We start from the raw sequence: 24,229 nt of genomic DNA, 5'->3' as shown, positions 1-24,229 counted from the left end.
ATTTTTTTATTTGCAAGAAAAATCAATAAATAATTGTATTATTATTACTGGCTATAACACCCACAACTTAATATATATATTATATTTCATAATGACTGGCCCGTAAATTCGTAAATAAAATACATGTATTATTAAATAAAAAAATATAGTTTTCCGTTTTTACAGGGCCCCTTAAATGAGTGAAGCCCTAAGGCAGGCGCCTACTCCACCTAATGGGTAATCGGGCACTGAATACAATTATTTATTTTTTTAATGTGTATCAAATTTATGTATGAAGGTGGGTATAAGTATTGGTTATAAATACTAATATTTGTAAAATCAGGTAGTCCAATTGGGACGTTATCGCTATCGAGAAATAAAAATTATCAGCAGGAGCCTACCCAGGAATTTTTTATGGGGGGGGGGGGGTCCAAAATTTTTATTTTATGCTCTCTTATTATAATTATAGTTTAACTCAATACCAATAAATTACTGTTAATATACTATAGTATGGTTTATACATTATAGATATATTATATAATCTATAAGCTTAGTTTATTGAAGATAGTGGGAAATTAAAATACACTAAATACTATTATTATACTATTTACTATTAAAGCGTTGAGTATGTAAAAATTTCAATGGGGGAGGTTCGGACCCGTAACCCCCTCTCCCTTGGCAGTCAGATCGATTGGCTTTACACACATTGTGTCGATCGTTGTACCAGCGCATAAATTATATGAAAACTAATCAAGTTGTGTATAATTAGTTTAGTAAGGTGTTAACGCGGAAATACTAGTGCTCGCCATTACACGTGTAAATAAAATACACGTGTATTTGTAAATACCCGTTCACCCGCATTATCCGTGTAGTTAAATACCCGTCATTATCCGTGTATCTAAATACCCGACATTACCCGTGTATTTTATTCTCCATGTTTATGTATTGTAATAATTGAGATTTCTCTTTTATTAAATATTAAATTTCTGGATAACATGAATAATATGAACAAAATTAATTTCCAACAATAAATTATAAAGGCGCGTTCAGACGGAGCAGCTTTTGCCGGTATTTACAGATAAGATATCGATGATAATCGAGATTATTTACGAGTTTATCACTAAACAATATTCACAGTTGCTGAAAAACCCATGGCGCCAGAAACCGCGGATGCAACTCGGATGTGTCGTTTATAAAACCACGGACGCAACTCGGACAAAATATCATTTAGGGACACATTTCGTATGCGGTGGAGCGATGGCATATATAGAAAACATTTTTTATAAATTATGATAGAATAAGTCAAAATATTAATTAATTATAAGTAGGTATAAGTATTAAAGTTAAAATTATTTTTGTAAGAGTGAAATAGCTACTTAGGTTTAAAAAAAATTGCCAATTTCTGTGAAAATCAAACAAGATTCATACCAATATTTGAATAATTATATAATATACCTTTAATTACCCTGAATTAATAACTAAACGGGTGTCTGATATTTACTTATCGGATAATTAAATACAACCTTGTATAGGGTATACGTATACTCGTGTATGATTACGACCCCTAGTAAATACGCATATGGCTATACTCGGCCTATCAAGTTGCAAGCCACGATGGATCGCATTATTTATTTTAACCGATATCGATTGTTATTGTTGTTATTTTCGTCGTGTCCATTCAGAGCGTTCACGAGCATAACTTACATTGAAAAGTAACGTTAATAATTAAAACGATGATGATAATAATAATAATGATAATAATAACAAAAATAATAATGACTTTTTGGGGGGGGGGAGGATGTATGAGGACAGCTGTCTCTACTATAGACATAGTGTTGTTTGCAACTGTACTGCACCTCCTGAATACAGTGTTATTGAACATAATTACATGTTATTCAGGGCTTACACGGCAGTACAGTACGACGCATTCGACGTTCACCACCGTGCTGAACCGTATTCGTTATCACATTGTGTAACGGCCGAAGGAGGCGGGGCAGAAAGAAAATACATGATAGTTCTGAATTGGTATCACATTCACAACAATCCCGATCCCCGTGTTGCGGTCGTTGAGGCGGACGACCGCTAGTGCCTGTGCAGTGCTAGTGATAATTGATGTTCGCGGATCGTCGATAATAACTAATAACGTTGCACGCGTTAATTATTTTCTCGAAATCTTCCAAGTGTACCGGGCTTTTCGACCGCTGACCCTTCGGGTCTTGTGCTCTAGGTCACGTCTGTTCGGCACACGTCCCTATCGCGACTATTCGCGCCACAATGCCGGACAGCAACCCTGTGAACGATCAACGGATCTCCTTGTTCTTGAGAAAACTCTGGGCGATGGTCAACAGCCCCGAGACTGACAACGTAATCGCATGGGGAGAGGTGAGTGTTGTCCGCTTGTACTCAAACGGAACGCATAACTCGTGGTAGACTATCCGATCAACCGACTATTGCCGATACTACTGTGGTCTATACAACTTTTGTTGTATTATTTAACACTTTTTTTTTCGTTTCACAGGATGGTGACAGTTTCATCATTAATGATCCAGTAGAATTCTGTGATGTTCTGCCAATGTATTTTAAGCACAAAAACTTCATGAGCTTTGTGCGGCAGTTACACTTATGTGAGAGCACTATAATTTTAATAAATTATTATCATTAGTCGTTACCAATGCTTTTTAATTAAATTAACCTGTTATGCAATTATTCTGCTAATATCATTGGTTCAATTATTTATATATATATACATATATATTTGGGCTGAATAAATTCAAAACAAAATCATTCAGTTTTAATGTAATAAAATGTTTTAATCTACATCAAACTTTCAAGTTATTAAGTTTTCAGAAATTATTTATTTTACTTTTATTATATATTGCTCTATACAGCAATGTTTTAATTCATATAATTAAATTTTATGTGTATAATAAACAATGGTATTGGGGTTAGGGGTCTTGGGGCTTCAAACCATCATCCCCCATTGCCAAAACCATAGTTAGTAAATAAATAGGTAGTTATAAAAATAATCATTACCTAAACTTATCAACCTCCTCCTTCCATAAATAATCTTTACCTTTCACCCTTGATAATAAACACTTACCTATCAAACCAATATAGGATTTTATAAATAGTGAAATGTGTGGTTTATAATTTATTATATAAAATATTGTAATAAATTTAATGTAGTCTATATTTTTTAGTTGATTATTTCATGATTATAAGGCCACAGAAGTTGTTACATTTGAAACTTTTTTTTTTATTGTTCGGATTTATTGCTAAGTAGGTTATACACTTCTTCCATACAAGTACGAATTAAAATCTAAAAAAATTTAGTCTAACAAATTGCAGTTTTTGGCATTATTTCAATTTGACAGTAAATTTGTTATATCTCCTCATTTATAATACATTATTAGATACTTTTAAATATTCACATGATTTAATTTTTTTTTTACGTAAGAAATAAAATATTAATAACGATAATAACAGGCCATTTTAGATATTGATAGATATTGAAATAATATAATAACATTAAATAATAATTGTTGGTTATTTTGGGCTTTGTCGATTGTGATGGAAATATTATTTGATTATATAATGCTTGAATTGTGAAATTTGCTGTCTCAAATCGGAAGTCTTTTGAATTTGAGAAATTTAAGAAATCAATTATCGTGCAATACAATGACTTGTAGAAAACTGAACTAAAATCACTATTCCAGTATTAATATAATTAATAATAATTAATATAATAATATTAATAAAATTTTTGAATACTTTGTAAAATAACTCAAATGTGTAATATGATAGTCTAAATATAAAATACTAATGCATTTTTTTTTTTTTTAATTATTTTGGTATTTTTTCTGCTATATTACAATCAATTTTAATGTTTTTTAGTGCAATAACTTTTGAGCCATAATAAATATAAGACAAATGAGATTAATTTTATTTTATAATTTTTATGTAGTATTTTAACATTTTCTGTCTTAGAAATATTTGTTTTTGGTAAATTTCAAAATTTCCTTTTTAAAATAATATAAATTTGCAATCAAAATGGTAATTAAACAAAGATTTCAAAGCAATATTTCTATTTTATAACGCAATGACTTATTTATAATAAAAAAAATTTAATCCTTGTTATGTTTTAAATATAATTCAAAGCTTGTGGTTATGTACCTAATTTTTATTTTTTATTTTAGATGGTTTTAGTAAAAGAATATCTGATGCTGATCATACATCTAATCACGGAACATCTTGTGAATATGCCCATCCATATTTCATGAAGGAACACCCATATTTATTATTATCGATCAAACAAAAGAGAGGAGAAAAAGTGGTATGTTTATTTGGTAAAAATTAGAAATTTTGTTAACTATTTTGTTTAATTAATTTTCATTTGTTCTATATTGTTATTGAAATTTCTTTATTTTGTTTAACACATTTTTTTTAACATACATCATTTAAATCTGCTTCCATCTGTCATAGATTTCTGCTAGTATCCATGATTCTGTATTTGGTTTAAAAATCATCATACTATTTTTTAACCCTGATAATGTGTAAATGTCAAAACAAAACAAATGAAAAATACAGTAAAATTAAAATTAAAAGTGGTTAATGAGAGTTAATTTTAGAGTTCTCAAGAATAATTTTAAAAGAAAAATTTTTCTTGAAAAATTGACTTTAATTATTCAATTAAAAAAAAAAAAAAGAAGTTACATATTTAAAGTTATACATGTCATTGAAAAATATAATATATTTTTATACTAAAGGCTAATTTAATAAAATAAATATATTTTCTTAATTAAATTTAACCATTCTTAAAAAAATCACAGAACTTTTATTATATTTATTTATTTATTATTTATATTTTTTTTAACAGCAACAACACATAAAAACTGATATTGATTCTATTGAAACAATAAGTAAACTGTTACAAGAAGTAAATTCGGTGAAAGATAAAAATAAAATGCTTGATTCTAAATTTGTGGCTATGAAACATGAAAATGAGTGTTTATGGCGTGAATTGGCAGTTATTCGACAGAAGCATATGAAACAACAGAGAATACTGAACCAGGTATGAATAAGTCTTATAATTATTATTAATTGCATATGAAACTTTAATTTTCAACAATAAAATAATAAAAATTAAATTAAAATTAAAAATGACTAAATGGTTATAACTCATAAACTAATATATGAATAAATAAACAAAAAGTTATTGTATAAAAATAAGTAAATATAAATTATTATATTTGTAAAGTACGACCAATTTCAAATTAAAAATGTAGCATTAGGTATATACAAAATCAATAAAATTTCAATGAATTTTAAATTTGAATCTAGTCATAATTTATAAATATAATACTCCAGTCTAAGCTTTTATTTATTTATTTCTATGTAATAAATTATTTGTTTATTTATTTATATTTAAATTTTCAGTTAAACTTAAACACTGAGTTCTTAGCCTCGGTAGTATGACACTATAAAGTACATATTTTTAACATTTAAAGTTTTTTTTTAGTTAATATAAGGTTATTGTGTACATATAAACTTTTAAAATGAAGTATATTGTACACATTGATTTTCTTGAGTGTTTCACTTAAATTTAAATTTTGATTTTAATTTGCTGTAGAAATTTACAAAATTTTATTATAAAGATAATTTTATTGTAACTATGTTAATACATATTATCAAATGTTCATTAAAATGAATAAAATGTAATGACATACAAATGCTTTAGTTTCTATATTTTATTTCTACAATTTTTTCTTGTTTAATAACTAATATTTTTTTTTTAATTGCAGTTAATCCAATTTCTAGTTACTTTAAGACAACCTGGTTCCAATAATACTCTGTGCAGGGAAGTAAAAAATAATGTCAGATATGTTCTTCCTATTATGCATCATAAGCCATCAGAAAAAACAAATTCAAGTGAATCATTTACTGTAAGCCAGTGTGATATTTTGCTATTCAAATTTTAATTTTATAAATTATATTCAATTCACTATTTATATAATGTTATATTTTAAATTAGAATCCAAAATATAAACCATCTACTTCATTTGGACCTGTGATTCATGAACTAGATGCTGCTGATATTCTGGATTCAAATGATATTGATCAAAATCATGGATCAATTTTAAAGTATAGTTTTTTATAGTCTGTCTGTTAATTAATAATTAACATAAACATTATAATGGAATATCAGATTAATTATTATTTTATTTCTTTTAGAGAGGATATTGAATCAGAAGGTGTTGTTCTTAGTCCTAGCAGTGTTTCTCAAATGTTAAAAAGTCCAGATGATTCAACAGTTGAAGAGGTTTTTGCACCAAATGAAATCATAATGAATTCACCATTTGAAGAATTGATAAGAGAAGTTTCAATATCTCCAACTGAAGAATTATTAAAACCTAATTTAACAACTGATTCTTCAAAAGATCAAAAATTGAAAATAACTAAACAGACTAATTATGCACCTAAAAAGAGAACAAGGAAAGATAATTATCCAAAGAAAAAACAAAAGTTTACACTGGTTGATAATGGTGATAATTTAAAACCTATTAATTCTCCTCTTTCATATATTAAAATTGAGCCACAAGAAAAAGATCTGCCTGTTATTTCTATTCCAGACATGGATATAATTGAGCCTGAAGTGTTAGTATATAATTTTTAATACATTTAATATAAACAATTTTGTAATATGATCTAATGTATGATTATTTAGTGTATTGTAACTTCATTTTTTTATTTTTCAATTAAATTATAAATTTAATTATTTTATCACAAGATTTTCAATATAATCATTATTAGTTAAAGCAAATTAATTTTCAATTAATTAGAAAAATTAATGGTTGCCTAAAATATTTAAATATTCAAATTATACATGTTGGAATTAATAGAAACTTTTTTTGTTTCAGCTGTATTTTAAACAATGATAGTTTATTGAATAATGAAACAACTTCAAGTTCCGATAATATGCAGCTTGCTAATCCAGAACCCAGGCAAGTTCTTAAATGTGCTGAAAGCAGTTTCATGCAACCTAATTTATCACCACCACCCAGCTTATTAAGTGGAATCGAATATAATAAAGATTTAGAAAAGTATGCTATTGTCTTATTATTTTCTTTTCTTGAAAATGAAAATAAGCATATATATAGCAATAGTTTACTTCTTACTTTTATATCTTTATTTATTTTCAATTTTTAATACATTTATTTTAAATGTTCAATTAAAATTAAAATGCCATATTTGACAGTAATTTTTGAATCCTCTATGAACTGTTTTTTAATATCCCATTTTTCATACTTTTTATGTTTAAATACAAAACTTATTAAAATAACCACTTAATAATTTTTGATCCTCTGAAACAGATACATTTCATGATTTATGAAATATGTAATTATTTTCTTAAAAATGTACTATATTAAATCAAAATATTTTTAAAATCAAATTAAAAGTCTGTTATGATTAATTTTTTTTTTCATTTTTTCAATATAGTTTATTTTGAAATTGTATCAATGATGATACTTTTATAACGTTTGAATCACAAGTTATAATCTTATAAATAATAATTTAATATCCATTGAGATTTTTTCAAATTAGAAAAAATGTATGGTAGTTAAAGTTTGAAAGTTTGAAAAGCCATAAGAATTTAAGTTATTAATAAAAATTATTTAAATTTATTATTTTTTTTTTTTTTTTATATTTTTTAGAGATTCTGTAGTTAAGCAAATTGATACAATTCAAGGAGATTTGGACAATTTGTTGAAAGGATTGAATGATAAATACACATTTGATGCTAACATGTTTCTTAATGTAAGTTGATAATGTGAAAAATGGCTAGTAAAATTTTTACTACATTTTATTTTATGAGTGAAGGATTTTAAATTATAATTTTTTTCTCATTATTTTATAGTTCATAAATGACGATCCAACAAATTTAAATCTTCCAATGACATCAGAAGAACAGGTTCTAAATGATGGTAAGATATTTTGATCTCCACAAGTTATTTTTGGAGAAAATAGTTAAACATATTATTTCATAGTAACGGGTGTTTCATAGTAAACGGACGATTTAAAAAATTAATAACTCATAAAAATATCACTAAAAAATGTCCAAATTTTAACCCAAAGTACAACATTTATTCAATTTTTTTTATGAAATACAACATCGTTTAAATGTTTGCTGTTAGAGGCGACGCAGCACTCGAGACGTTTAACCCAATTTTTCACTACTTTCTTCGTGGTTGCCGCGGTAATTCAGGACATTTCATCACGAATTCGAGTTTTAATTGTTCCAAATCACTCGGACGATCCGTATACACTCTCGCTTTCAAATATCCCCATAAAAAAAAGTCAGGAGCCGTTAAATCCGGTGAACGAGGCGGCCATTCGAAATCTGCGCGTTTGGAGATTATGCGGTTGCCAATTGCTTTTCGGAGAATTGTCATCGTTTCATTTGATGTATGGCACGTCGCACCGTCTTGTTGAAACCAAGTCGAGTTGTGACGCCATCTACGTCAAAGAGTGGGAATCAGAAACGTGTTAAACATTTCAGCATACCGCACAGTGTTGACATTTCCATCGAAAAAAAACGGACCGACAACACCCCAAGATGCAACACCTACCCAGACGGTAACTCGGTCGTGTAACGGCTTCTCTTCGATCTCCTGTGGATTATAGCCCGTTGGAGCCCAGTAACTATAATTTTGTTTATTCACGGCACCAGTTAAATGAAAGTGGGCTTCATCGGTGAATAAAATTTTATCAGCATCAATCTCGTTGTTTTCAAGTTTATCGAGCATTTTTTCAGCAAATCATTTTCTCTTTGGATAATTGTCTGGATTTAACTGTTGTGTTACAGCCAATTTATAGGGATGATAATTGAGATCATATCGAATAATGCGTCGAGTAGTCGACAATGAAAGTTTTACAGCTTGAGCGCGTTTTCTCAATGAACGACGAGGACTAATCTGTAAACTTTTACGCACCCGTTCGATGTTCTCAGGAGTTCGTGACGATTTCTTACGGCCAGGACGCTTTTTATTCGACGCTGTGGCTGTCTCTCGAAAGTTTTTTACCCATCTCAAGATTGATGAATGAGAAGGAATGAGATATCACGGTTGAATGTTGAAATGTTCACGAAAATCACGTTGCACTTGAATTACAGATTCGCCGACGCGAAAATAGCGCTCGACAGAAAACGCGCGTTGTTGCTTAGTCCAGTACGTCATGATGACTGCCGACTGTTGGACATTAAAATAGATACTTCCCTGCATTTATATAGGGCATATAGATCGTCTCTCTAGCTCATTTCTAATTCGAGTTATAATTTTTTGAAATTGTCCGTTTATTATGAAACCCTCTGTATTATTAAATTAGCTATTGGTATACATAAATGTTACTATTGTAAATATTTTTGAAAAATATTGACTCAACTTTTTTTTTTCTTAATTTTATGTAAAATTATTGTAGCTTCTAAGAGTTTAATATTTAGAAATTTTTTACCTTAAAAACTGTTAAAATCAATTTAATTATTAAAATAACAGCATATTTATTTTTTTAATTATTTTCTAAAGTTAAATTTTTATACAAAAATATGTTTTTTCCTCCTCCCACAACTCTTTACCCCCTCCCCCCTCAAAAATAACAAGTCTTGGAAGTTGCCCAAAGTTTAAGAAGCACTGCTCTAAAATATTCCATTATTTTAAAGTACACCTCCAGATATTATCACTGTTCTGTTTATTATTATAGTTTTTTTTTTTTAGATTTATTTATATTTGCATACATCTATGCATACCATATTATTGATTATTTTTTAGAATTATGATAAATTTTTTATTTCAGTTGGTTTATTGATAGATGGTTTGAATAGTTAACTAGTTATTAAAAATAAAATATGTCTTATATTGATGGTATTATATAAATTTCATATAACTGATACCATTGATTAAATATACAATATTAAATTTATGATCAATGCTGATACTACCTAATTGGTTCTAATTTATTACGCATTTATTAATAATATTTTATGTTTTAATCATATTTCAGCCAAAAATGGACTAAATGTTACACCAGATAATCAGATTGTGTCATGTTTATCACCAAATAGTTATGATCTAAATGATTTGATGACAGCTTCAGCTGACTGGACAATACCAAACACGCCAATATCTTTTGATGCTATAAATGAAAACGACGTTTTGAATACTCCTGTTAATGATTCTTTATTAGATTCTGAATCAATTTTTCCTAATTCATCACCTAATAGTGAAAAAAAATAGTTTTAATTTATACAACTTAATGTATATAAAATGTTTTTGTTTTTGTTTTGTATGACATAATGAAGATTTTGGAGTTGTTAAAACAATAAATATTAATAATAAGTTATTATTACAATTGTTAATGTTAATTACATATAAAAATATAATTTTGAACTTTCATTTAAATAATTTATTTATGTAATATTTATTTTTTATTTTTGTGATTGATAGTTAATTCAATTAATAAACCTTATATTTTCTCATTTATTTATAATATGTTGACTTAAATGACCAATGGTTTGCTAGAAAGTAATCTTCCAAATGCAAATTTGAAGCCTGTAGGTGTAAAAGCAGTTTAGATTTGCATGAATTTCTTTTTATTGATTTATATTAAATTGTATATTAACGACCTTGTCTGATGCAAAATTTCTGGTGACTATTTTATCCACTTAAATATGTAATTTTCGAAGTATATGTTATAATACATTTTGCAGACTCTCATTTTTGTCATAACAAATGATATATATTTTTTTTTATTAATATTATTAATTATTGATCTAAGACGATCATAAGTATTAATAAGTTGTTAAATTATTAAAAAAGTTTTAAGTATTTTTTTGTAAAAATAACATCAATATAGATAATATTGAAAACTGTTAAAATTATTAATCATTGTTATTATTTAAATTTTATCCATATTACATAAATAATTATAATAATCTGACTAGGTTATAAGATGATTTATTTAAATTCTTCAACACATTAATATATAATTAATTTAATATTTAATTAATAAATACAGTTAATACATAATATAATTATTAATGCAATTCAAATTGAAATGGTTTATTATTACATTATTAACAAGTAAGAGATGTTAACAAATGTTTAAATTAAGTGGATGGATTTATTTAGTATTTTGAACAATAATAAATGTATCTCTTGTAAAAAACAAACATTTCCTTAGTATTACATAATTTTATGGTTTTAAAGTACTATTCTATGTATTGTATATAATTTAAAAATAATCAGTTGGTATTACATTACTTTATAAAAATTACATGTTGATTGATTATACAAATGCCTGTTTTTTGAACTTAAGTGATTTTTTTTTCCAATGGAAAAAAAAATTACATTAATCATTAACAACATTATTATGTTATAGGTATTTGTTCAAGATTGAATAAGAAGTAAATACATTAATACTGGTCATTTTACAACAATTTGAGTCATTAGTTTTTATGATAATTTTTAATACAAATCAATAATTTGAGAAAAGAAATGTTACTTTTTACCATGTTCAAAAGACTGAATATACATGTATAGTTTTCAAAACTTTCTTACTTATATTATGATTTATGAATATATAAAAAAGCAGGCATACTTATACATGAGCTGGCTTTTGGTTAAAATCATCTGAGGAATAAGTTACAATTTAAATACCAATACAGATCCAAATTATTTTAGTTTTTTGAAAAATCAACTGTAAATTACTTATAAATTGTGAAATTTCAATGTTACATATGAATTTGTTATTGATACTTCACATCACTTTAATTACAACATAGTTTTAGTTTATATAATATAGTATCGAAAATATAACAAATAATTTATAATTAAAAATAAGTTTGATCGTTTATTCTGCATTTTGCAAATTGATTTATTTTAATTAATTTAAAAACATTATTTAACTAATTTGTCACAAATAATAAAATTATCGAATAATTTTTCTACCTAAAAAATTCAAAATTGGTAAAAAACGAGTTATGCTAAATGTTACGGAAAACATTATTTTCTAAAATATCTTTGTTCGATGAATTTTGTACAGGATTTTAAATTCTTATTAGTTATCATTATATCTATGTAACTTTAAATAAAACTTATTGTAAAATCATAAATATATTGTATTCTGTTATACCCAAAGTTTTAAAATTGTTGAATATTACTAGTTAATTGTTGGGGGGGGGGAATAGTTGTATATATTACAGTGAACGTTGTCCACTATGTCTTTATACAAAAATTCTTAGAAATTTGGTTTGCTGAATCATATTGCATCATCGTTTTTAATCGACATGCTATAATTTTAATGAACAAATATTTGTTTGAAAATGTAAACATAAAAGACCCTGCGAAAAATTTTCAAAATTTATTTAAAACATACTAGGTAAAATTGTAACTATTATAATTATTATAATAATGATTCGTTGTATGTTTATCAATCTACATTACAACGATCTTTAACAATTAAATATAAATATAAAAATTAATGGAACAATCTTAATGTTTAAGTAATAATATTATATTTTATTATCTATAGGTTCATTCTAATATATGAAATTTTTCACTTGGTTTATTGTAGATATCGGGTACAAATATATTTTGAAATAATTATGGTAAATCAATTTTTTTGTTTCACGTTAACGTTAAATAAATTTTCTTTTGCCAAAAAAAAAAATATGGTGGAATTCGTTTTAGCAATTTATACAACGTATATACAACGTGACTCATGAGTATTTCTACCAATTATACAGGTGACAGTGGCACAGTCCGAGGAAGGGGGGATTAAATTGGCAGCAATTACTTATTTAAATCTGAAATGGGACATTGAAATTGGTAAAATTATTATTCCATAAAATTACCCTGTAAAATATGTTTTATTATCAACTTTCAGCTAATAATTATAAATATCTATATTTTACATTGAAGCTAAGTTTAAGATATCATCTGTATTTGTTTTTTTAATTTAAAAATGAAAGAAAATTGATCATAAAAACGTGTATATTAGATACCTAAGTATTTAGCTCCTATACTTGTTTCGAAGATTCCATTCCACCATTTAAAATGTTCGTAAGGGTGCCCAAAAATCATTAATAATTAGGAAAATTATAGTTAGCAAATTTAATTTCCTTTAATTTTATCTGTAGACCAAAGATATTTGTTTGGATTTTAAATTAAAAACTAAAAACTTATATTCCGGTGTTCTGGATGATATTGGTGTTGTAAAATTAATAAATATTGGAAATGCTAACGATGAGGCGACGGGAGTGATTGAAAGAATTAAAAAAAAATTAGCCACTCGATAACCGAGCTACTGTGTTTGATTACTCACTATAATCAGCCAAAGAGCACCTGTCCCACCATTAATCATGATTGCGCCACTGTTATAATATATCAAATTATGTACATATGCAGGTTCAAATTGACTACCTTGTTTTCGGTTGTTTAATTCTATAGTTGATGGGAGTGTTTATTTCGAAAACGATAATAATAGTAATATATATATTATAACATAATTACATATTACATATACGATTAGGGTTAGTATTGGGCATGTTATGTGTTTACATTTGGACTACTATATTTGCATATGGATAAGTAGCATAAAATATGAGTATTTAAGTTAAAATAGTAAATTGTATAAACCTATATTAAGTATTTTTGAGTATTATACAAACAATTTACCTAACTTAAAAATTGAATAAAATTTTAGAGCCGTATATATATTTATTTTAATTAATATGACATTATGACATTAATGACTGTTTCTCTCTTCTTCTCTCTCACTCTCATAGGTACCCCATTTAAATACTTGCAAGTCTTTATACTCAAAGATTAGAAGAGTCAATTTCATTTACTGAAGTTATTGATACATAAATATACATAGTATTTACTATACTTATTTTTTTATTGATACGATCTGTAACGGTATGTTTTATTTCATCCCTGTAACTACAATTAGGTAATATGCATTTTGGCACGTTGAGAATATTTATAATTAAATATGAATAGAATTCTGTGTATCCACTGCAGCCATCGGCCAAACCACAATTGCGTCATTATTTTCTATGTTCTCCTCAACTTGGTCGGGAGACGATGGAGTAGGTGATGTCTGTGTGCGACGAGACCTTACGCTTTTACTGGAAAAAACAAAACAATCAACACAGGTACATGCGATGCAACACATTATACAATATATATTGTCTTATATAATGATCTCAATTTACTTTTAATATTTAAAGATTTCTATTATTTATATGTACCTATTGTTAATTGTTACACCTACTATTATTGTTTTTGTATTATATTAAGTTGAAAGTCTACATATAGCCGTCAGTCATCGACGATTGCTGAAGTTTATTAAAATATGCTTCAAAAACTAACAAGTTATTAAATATTACGTGAAAATAAATTCGTTATGATCCATTCAAAATTTATAATGTAATTCGGAGACTAAAATATCTTAAATATAAAATATTTTAACATATAGTTTTTATATAAAAGTTCTATTTACAACTCAAAATCAGGAAAACTATTAACATTTTTAAACTATTATAATAAATTAAAACAAAAGTTGACTGAATTGATGTATTAATTTAACTTGATTCAAAATAACGATAATTTAGTAACTGTTTTTGACTAAATTATTAACAAAAATGTTATAGTTTGATAGTGTTTTTTTACAGTTTTTGTTATAGGACAGAGAGCAATTATTTTAAAATAATAAAATATATTGGGTAAATGTATCGCATTGTCAATGGAAAAATACACCAAATAAAAATAAAAAATAAATCGACAAAAATTAATTCAATTTTTATTATCATGTAACATGTATTTTCAATAAATAATTGTTGTTATTTTATATGAAGAAATTGAAAAAGTAATTAGTTGTATTATTTACACACTTTGATAAGACAATTAAATGTTTTAGTCTTTAATATTACTAATTTTATAATAGGTTTCATCACAATAAATAACAAAAAACAATTTTGTTTAAAATTGGTTTACATCATAGTTTATATTTGGATAAGCGAAGTTCAAATAAAAAAATACACTTCGACCTCAGAAATCTATTTTTGAAAAAATTGCTTGTATAAAATACTTATATGACCAATTTCTATTCCATATCGATACGGGTAAATATAATACCGGCGGGAGACTGGGCATTTGCTTTGAAGGTTGTTGGCAATTTAAAATAAAATAATAGTAATGTTTATTGTATTATTTTTTCGTTTTCCTGTTTTTGATTTTATTTTTTATCAAGTATCAAATATAAATAGGTATATATAGTCAGTTTACCTGCAAAATATGAATCCATAGTATTAAGTTCTAGTGCATAATTAATATATATTGCACTAAGAAAAACAATTTTTTACTATTTGAACACGTAACCAATAAATTTGTTTATTATTGTTTTAATTAATTTTACGTAATCTTCATAATCAATGAAATCTAGTCAGTATAATGGCAAATAATTATTAGTTTATATTAACTTATTTCATTTTAGTTGCATTTTTAAAATTTTAATTTTGGATAAATGTTTTAAATGTAAAAAGGTATGCTACATTTATTTTTAGAAAATAAATCAGTATTCAAAAGTTTAAATATTGGGAAATACATCACGACTCATAAATATTTTTCTAGTATAAAAATATTTGAAGCATTCATTAAGTGTTATTTTTAGCAGGGTAGATAGGGTTTTAGCTACTTGGGTTATTATACTCATGGTTAAAAATTTGAAGATAATTTGAAGGACTACAAAATATTCACAAGTGATATTTTGGTATTTCAATATTTTAAGCTTTCATACTTAAATACATTTATTGAGTTAATCAGATAGTTTATATATATATATATCGAATATATAAATTAATCTTATAAAATATAATATTAAAGAAAAACAACTTTTTAAATTATTTTATTGGTCGAGGTAACTACTAATATGACGATAAAATTGACATAAAAAAAATTAAATAGTCTTAAATTTATTTTCGTCCATTATTTATCAAATGTTCATTTTATAATCGGTAAATTATAAGTATAAATATAATTTTCGTGTCATTTTTGACGTATTTTCATGTTTGTGTATTATATATATATATATTTATTAAATCAATTAATATAATAATATATATACTCGTATATAAATAATAACTACCGCAATTACATAGTAAAAATACCTTTGAGTAATGCATTTAAAATGCAAAAATAAAACGTATCGTATAAAAGTCTAAAAGTTATATTTAAATTTTAAAATCACTTATCAACTTACGGTTGAGGCTAATATTTTAAGGGGGTTAAATTCCACCTAGCGCTTTTATTACTTTTATATATCTTAAGTAGGAAGGGGGATGAAAAATAGTAACCTATTGCCTTCTATGGTTTTAAATAATTTATGAAAATGTAAAGTATTCATAACCTAGCCATACTATAATATGTACACTGTGATAAGTAACTTACTGATTGTTTTCGGATTGATGAGCGTATAAGTCTTCCTGGTCTTGAGCAATATACGAGCACCGGCAGCACATCCTTTTGCTGTGAACTTTGAATACGTGAGTGGCTAACCGTTCGGCTCTGGCCGCTTTGTATTCACAGAACACGCATTCATATGGCTTCATGTGAGTATTTAAGTGTCGTTTCAGACACCAGTTGTCGACACCCGACCACGGACAAAATGTGCAGCAGTATCGTTTCTCGAAGTTCTTCCGACTGCCTTTGCCTTTTGGTTTTGTTGTCATCGACGTAGTGCTTGCTGGCATAATCGAGTCTACCGCCAAAATGGTATCTGGCGCAAACATCACCTAATGCACGCACGTTTATTTAAAATGATTGTGTATATAGAGTACAAAAAATAAGTAATTTAATCCTAATCTGAAATAACAAAAAAAAAAAGGAGATAAAAATTAAGGAGGCTGGATTTTTTTCTATTAGGATTCACATTTTTAAACCAGAAGAAAATAGAAAAACAACTTTTTCCAATTAATCCAAGTTTCATATCTGCCGAGTAAAGTGTTACCATATAGTCTTAACGAATATTTTAAAATAATTGGAAACTAAGTATGAAAAAAAGAATGGGTGACAAGGATTGCGCGTTGAGAAAAAGAATGTTGGGTTAAAGCTATATAGTGGGTCTTACATCTCATTACACATGAGATGTGCTTGCGAGATTAAGAGATCAGAGAAATTTAAATTCATTTTAAAATGGCCTTAGCATTTTAATATTCTGATGATTAGTAGTAAACTTAGAGGTCTCAAAAACCTGGGTTTTCACAGGCCATTAGCCGTCACCGAATTATACTGATGTTAATGATTTTTGGTATTTATGATTCTATAACAGTAATAACCGACTATAATTATTTTCTTAAAAATAAAGAAGTTCAAACTTTAATTTTGCATAAGGTATTAAATTTTGCATACTTGTTATGAATAGGTTATTTTTGTTTCGTAGGAATTATTCTAAAGATAGTTCCGCTTCCGGAATTACACTCTAGACCGGCCTCTACTGAAGATTGATAGATAAACGGATAATCACCACGCACTCACATCATACGCAAGTCCGGGTAAGTAATTTCTGTGTAGGGTTTTTTGGAAGTTGCTTTTTTATAATTTTATGTTGTCTCTGAAAAAATGTTGCATAGCTTATATAATATAATCAATACCAATGATAATGAAAATGTTTATAGTCTCGCCAAACGAATATTTGATTATATTATTGTTTGCAATCGCGTGACTATAATAATATGTTAAAATGAGCAACCGTGGAAATCGTGACTATTAAACGAATGACGTGCGTTTCCTGTGCCACTAAAATGTATATACAATCACAGAATATCTAAAAAAATCTACGTATAACAGCCATTTAGATCAGACGTTTTGTATAAATTGTACATATATTGATTTTCCATAAGAGTATTGGGCCTCATTGAGACCACGCAATATATATAAATATATAATACGTGGTATAGCTGTGTACGTTTAGTGTTACTATTACGATTAAGTTATTGTATTATGGATGTACATGAGAAATACATGATTAGGGTTATTATAAATGAGTTTTTACGACGTAGCCGCATAAAATCTAGGCATTGTTTTGCGTTTTATAATTTTTACACTTTAGTTAAGCCAAGTAATGTCCGAATAGATGGGAAAGGTAAAAAAAGAAAAGTGAAAGTTAAATTGTACAGGAGTGTAGTAAGACCAATTTTGCTATATGGTTCAGAGTGTTGAATGGTCGACAGGATAATAGAACAGAATATGAATGTTGCAGGAATGAGAATAATTCAGTGGAAGAGTGGAGTGACAAGAAAAGATAGAATAAGAAACGTAATATACGTGAGAGGTAGTATTGGTGTAGTATCTATAGTGGATAATATGAGAGAAAATATTCTGAGAGGGTTTTGGAATGTGATGAGACGAGAGGAAATAAATGCAGTAAGAGTTGTAATGAAGATTAACGTTGAAGGGGAAAAAAGAAGCCCAAAAAAGAGATGGTTGGATATGATTGGTATTAAAATGAGGGCTGTTGGTGGCAAGTGGAGGTTTAGGTCAAGGATGTCCGACTCTAAATAGTTGGGCGAAAGGCAAAGGAGGAGAAAAATTATGTCTAAATAGGTGGGTGTATAATCGAGTGAAATAAAATCAAGCGTCACAGCACGTTAGGATATTCAGGTGTTTAGTGCAAAATAATTGAAATGCTGACAGAAGTGGTGTACAATAATTCGAAATTCACATAACAGGTACACGTAGGTAGATGCTCTGAGAGCAGAGACGATTGGACGAGAAAATGCGCTATCCGTCAGACTAGGGATTATTGATAAACGTTTGTGAAAGAATGATGGATGATCATTCGAAGAATACCATCGTCCTCGTGAGTTGTGGTTTTAAGGTGATAACATGGTGGTGGATCGAGGAAACTGGGAAGGACGGGCAACGTGCTAGAAATATATATCGTATTTGGACCATACCTACGAATACCGTTAGGTATAACCGGTCATTGTTCGTATTCCATTGGGCTTACCGGTTTTATCTGGCTGGCGGGTATTGGTATTTGAATCGTATGAGTGCCGGTCTGCTCGTTGAAATTAACCACGGCGATGTTGACGACCGTCTGCTGCTGCTGCTGTTGCTGCTGCTGCTGCTGCTGCTGTTGGTCGTCCAACATGAGCGGAGCAGTGGTGATAATCGGCGTGGACGGCAGCGTTTGTGCGTCGATCGTCTGCGACACGATGATCTGCGTTTCGGGCTCAAGCGGTGGCGGGTCGCCGGAGTACAGCGTCACCCTTTGCTGCTGCTGTTGGGCCGCGATCGACTTGCCGAACGGGTCGCGCTTCACCCTGCTCAGGCAGTACTCGTGTTCCCGGTGCATGCGCGTGTAGTGCTTCTTCACGTGGTCCGCCCTGTTGAACTGCTTCTGACATATGTCACACTGGAACGGTTTGTCCTCTTTGTGTATGTTCTCGTGCCTGGTGTACAAGTCGCGCCTGTCCGTCGCGTACGGGCAGTGGCTGCAGTTGAATCGCTTCTGCGCGGTCTGCGTTTCCGTGTCGGCCGCGGCCAGTTGCAGGTCGTCCTCCGCGGCAACGGAAAAGTCTTCCGACTCGGCTGCGATGGCCACCGCCGTGGCCGCGGCGACCGCAGCCGCTGTGTTGTCTACAGCCTTGTCTGCGGCCGCTTTCAACCGGCCCAAGTAGCCGGTGACCTCGTCCAGCACCGGGCTCTCTTTCCACGGCTTCTGGTCCAGCCCATGGTCAGCCAACACGTTGTGATGCCGGGACAAGTGCAAGCGGATGCACTTTGTATACGCACTCGCGTACGGACACTGCGGGCACTGGAACACTTTAACATCGGCGTGCGTACCCAGCCAGTGTTCCGCAACGCTGGACAGTAGGCCCACCGAATTGCATTCCTGGCACTTGAACAGCTTTTTTTCCACGTTATAGCTGCCGATTTTCGACGTGGTCCAAGCTATCGTCTCGTCGCTAGTTACCCACGGGTCGTCCTCGGGTTGCGACTGTTCGCTAAAAGACTCCGCTGCAGCCGCGTCATCATTTTCGATCATGTTTAGGCCCTCCTCGACCATTTTGTAGGCGTCCTGACCCGCGAACTGCCTGTCCTCGGACGAAGATGTATCTTGTCCGTATATTTTTTTCGTAATCTCTTTAAACATATCCTCGTAAATTTCCATCTGCACGTCTGCCATCGCTTGACTATCATCTAATTCCACCGTGTTCGTTATATGCTGCACGCGTCGCCCTGTATATTTTCCATGCAACATACACACAACATACGTTTGTTATTTACGAGTGGATGTACAAATAGTTATTCAGCATTATACAGTTAATTATTTTTATTTCCGTGCATTTTATTCAAACTATGCGATGTACGGGAAAGATTTCTCCCGTTTTCATCAAATAACTATTCGAATGTTAATTTAAAAATTTATTTCCAAGAAAAACCAAAATCTCTACAGAATCTATTACTCATATCACTTTGTATCGTAATTATGTTGCTGCATAATAGTATACAATATATTTGTATCTTTTTAAAATAGACGAATAAATGATTTTCACAATTATGTTTTGTCCTACAGTTTTTTGAAATAATCAAATACGCTTACAAAAATGTATTTGTTGTAGTTTCTTATGTTTTTCTATAACATGTAATAAATATAGCTTATAATATTTTTATAAGTTTGACGTATTAATAACAAAGTTAAATTTTCCTGTTATTATTTATAATATGTGAATTGATACGCTCTTATGTCATGTAATATCAGTCGGAAAGAGAGAGTGTATTTAGAGAATTCGATGACGATTTTTATCGAAAAAAGTAGTACTTTAAACATGTTATTAAAATATCGTAGCTTTCTAATTTTATTGATATTAATATTTGCAAATGATAACGATGACACGCGTAATACTTACTAAAAATTACGTGATAGTTATAGTGTATTTGTTTTATGTTATAAATGTGTATTCGGGATATGGGTTTATTTTATAAAAAAAAAAAAGTGAACGTGACAACAATGACATGTATAATGTAAATATTACATAAAATCGATATTTTAACTTCCGTAGTATTGTGTAATATTATTTGAATTCGTAGGAATACATGCGGAATGGACAGAGTACAGTCGTATACATTTTGTTAAAGATAAGGAATCGTGAGATAATGCGCGTTCTGATAAAAATCGATATGCGACTTAGGGAACACTGAAAGCGTACCTTCAGGTTAGAAGAAAGTGGGCATATCGGTACAGTCGTATTATTATTATTATTATTATTATTATTACTAAAGCAATTACATATAGCAATATAATGTGATGCTTTTCATCCATCTCCTATTGTGGTTTGTTATTGTATTGACACAGTCACATAACAATATTGTATAGTTTTCCGTCCGACCGCCTATGCAGTGGTGTAGCCGAATTGCCTAGTCGAACGCCGTGCAACGCGTTCGTCGACGGTGGGACGGAACGGTGGACGAACGGAATAATAATAGTAGCGGTTGTTTGAACGAAATAATAAAAATGAAAAACGACTGTACATTATCATCGCTGCCGTGTTGAACATAGGTACGGATATCCATGGGGTCGAATAATATGAAAATATGACGTTTACGAGCATATATGGGGGTAGTTGTAACGCCGCACACTTGTTGTGTGATAACAGCGGTGGTGAACGCAGCGGCGTCGCCGGCGGCGGCATTTATATACCATTAATAACGTACTATCGACTGTCTGTTCGTGAAGCGTACGGTGTAGTTAAACGGTCTCGCGATGAAATACTATAGCCGCTGCGATAACAACAACAACAACAACAACAACAACAACAACAACAACGACAATGACAACTGTTCGCAGCCATATGGCGTTCACGTAAAGCGAACGGCTATTTTCGGGACACGGTGAATCGATTAACCGGTACCAAATGGAAATAAAATCGACTAACGTAATATAATATGCGTATAACAATAATACGGACAATATTGTCTCGTATCTTACGTACGGTAATTATTGTTGTCGAGCCGCGGCTTCGGTGGTGGCGGTGACAGCGACTCGGCTGCGCCCGATCAATTGCTGCCTTCGCTCTAGCAGTCACCGGTGGCTGGGTGCACGCGGTACGGGAAAACGGCCCGACGAATGTGGCCGTGAGTCCTGGTATATGATGATAAACAACAAACGTTTGTGATGATCGACTCGGAGAAATGCATTCCGTCGACGTGTGTGCGGAGTTATCGTCGACCGTAGCTCCCTCTGCCGGATGAACGTCTTTCAATAAGCATAATAATAATAATAATAATAATAGTAGTAGTGGTGGAAATCTGTCGCTTGAAAACAGTTGACGTTTTACTAGTCGCACAGGGAAAAATATTGGAGGAAAAAAGTGTAAAATGAGTAATCTTTTTTTCCCCCTGGTTTATTATAATCTTCATTTCTCTGCTCGGACGGCGGACCTGCGGTTGTCCGGGGGCAGAAGGCGGCTGCGCGTTTCTCGCGCGGAGGGAGTAAAGCGTAAAGCGCAAGGGCGTGGCACCGGGAAATCGTTCGATCGGCTACAGCTTTTGACGGTTGCTAACGGCGACCACCGCTCGATGTCAGATTCCGCTGCCAGATAGCGTGAATCCGACGTGTTGGTCGTCGCTCCACGAACTTTTTCCAATAAATCCTCACCGAACATGCGCCGAGTAGTGGGGCCCACGGAATCGCGGGTTTTCAACAAAATTGTTTCGCGTTTCTGTGCGCGGCGAGCGTTGCAATCATTGTCCGTACGCCGCGGCCTCGAAACCGCGACACCCGTTCCCGGAGCACCCTAGCTAACAACTCCTTTAATCGTACGCGGTACTCTGCGTACATTGTATGTCTTCGAGCGAAGCGATTGAACGCGTTCCCGCGATTCCGCTACGCGTAAATCGGTGTGATTGCTAAACACAACAGTTGAAAACAAAAGTCTGCAACTGTGAAAACGTGACGTAAGACGATGCAAATAAATACATGTGCACGTCAGTCTACTCCTCGGCCTATATCTGTTTTTGTACGAGTCTTGTAATCATTCGCCAATAATGTATATAAAAATATCGAAAAATATAAAAAATATGCTATTCCAATGAAGAATTCGTTCTTTATTTATACACACACACACACATATTTACAAGTATAAATTTATAATAAACGGAACACGGTCGCCAAATGATATGAAATAATACAATATAGGTTTAACACTGCAGGCAGTGACGTGGTGAAAGGGGTTTTGACATGGCCTCTCAATTTTTGTCAATGGATGGATAGGTGGACTCATGTGGATCTATAACACAAACATAACATTAAATTTACAATATACGTGGAACATACATAAACTATAATAATGAACGTTAATTATTCAGGTAGGTACGTATGTTCAAATCGGGTGTACGATACTTGTTCAGCGGGTACAATGATTCTTTAAATATTTATAAACCCCCTCCGCCTAACGCTGGCCCTGGTGGTGGTTAATTATCTCAGTTTGGGTCGGCGTCAAAGGTATAGAAAAATTATCACGCCACTGGATGCAGACGACGTGTGTCCAAATCGAATAGATTATTTTATTTTAACGCGCGCTGAACGTAGAACTGCGCGTGGACACGGTAAAACGCCTAATTCTGGGTTAAATCGATCTCTTCTCGGAAAAAGTGGCGGCAATTTCGAATAGGATATACGACCCGCGCCCGAAACGCGTACACACGTGCGCGTAGGTGGTACATCATTACACCAGTACACGTATTGCACCGCACATACAATAATATCTGTACGCGGAAAAGTTCGCGGTGGTTAAAATATGCGCGTGCGGTGTACGCGCGAAACCATATTATTATTATTATTATTATTATTATTATTATTATTATCATCATCATCATCGCGACGGCGTCGATTTCCGCCAGAGCGAATTACGCGTACGGCGAACAAACGAACAGAAAAAGAAATAAAACGGCGAACAGGGTCCGCGCATAGGCGGGGTGGCACACGTTCAATCGCACGCGTATACGTACATTAATTCGTGCACGTGTGCGTCTATTATAATACCTGTATAAGACCACCGTTTTACAGTCGGTACGGCGGAATGATAATTGTGGGTCATAAAATGTCGTAGCCCCGTACAAATGTAAATGTTTACAGGTGTTTGGAACGGTAATGGGTCCGCGCCGCTTTGGCCGCACTGATTGGTGAATTA

At 30.8% G+C, this 24,229-nt stretch overlaps 2 protein-coding genes across 3 annotated transcripts; one reads left to right on the top strand and one right to left on the bottom strand.

Moving 5' to 3' along the window:
* Nucleotides 1–2,003: 2,003 nt before the first annotated feature.
* On the top strand, nt 2,004–10,355 carry LOC112682079 (heat shock factor protein). Of its 2 annotated transcripts, XM_025552546.1 has the most exons (11): nt 2,004–2,361; nt 2,498–2,603; nt 4,176–4,312; nt 4,856–5,050; nt 5,781–5,921; nt 6,011–6,120; nt 6,211–6,633; nt 6,897–7,079; nt 7,692–7,794; nt 7,895–7,961; nt 10,033–10,355. In XM_025552546.1, exons 1-11 carry the CDS (start codon nt 2,254–2,256, stop codon nt 10,263–10,265), a joined length of 1,806 nt encoding a protein of 601 aa, XP_025408331.1. In that variant the 5' UTR covers nt 2,004–2,253; the 3' UTR covers nt 10,266–10,355. The 2 variants fall into 2 exon arrangements, with proteins under 2 accessions (XP_025408331.1, XP_025408332.1); XM_025552547.1 differs by lacking the exon at nt 2,498–2,603 and having other exon boundaries at nt 2,268–2,361.
* Nucleotides 10,356–12,161: 1,806 nt separating this feature from the next.
* On the bottom strand, nt 12,162–22,498 carry LOC112681930 (protein charlatan). Its single transcript, XM_025552300.1, has 4 exons — nt 22,031–22,498; nt 19,042–20,276; nt 16,482–16,825; nt 12,162–14,161 (listed from the first exon to the last, which is right to left on the bottom strand). Exons 2-4 carry the CDS (start codon nt 20,221–20,223, stop codon nt 14,020–14,022), a joined length of 1,668 nt encoding a protein of 555 aa, XP_025408085.1. The 5' UTR covers nt 20,224–20,276; nt 22,031–22,498; the 3' UTR covers nt 12,162–14,019.
* Nucleotides 22,499–24,229: the final 1,731 nt, after the last annotated feature.

The sequence above is a fragment of the Sipha flava genome, unplaced genomic scaffold (assembly GCF_003268045.1).
Source record: "Sipha flava isolate LNK unplaced genomic scaffold, YSA_version1 1_pilon_pilon, whole genome shotgun sequence".
NCBI lineage: Eukaryota > Metazoa > Arthropoda > Insecta > Hemiptera > Aphididae > Sipha > Sipha flava.
This window is presented reverse-complemented; position numbering and strand designations above follow the sequence as displayed.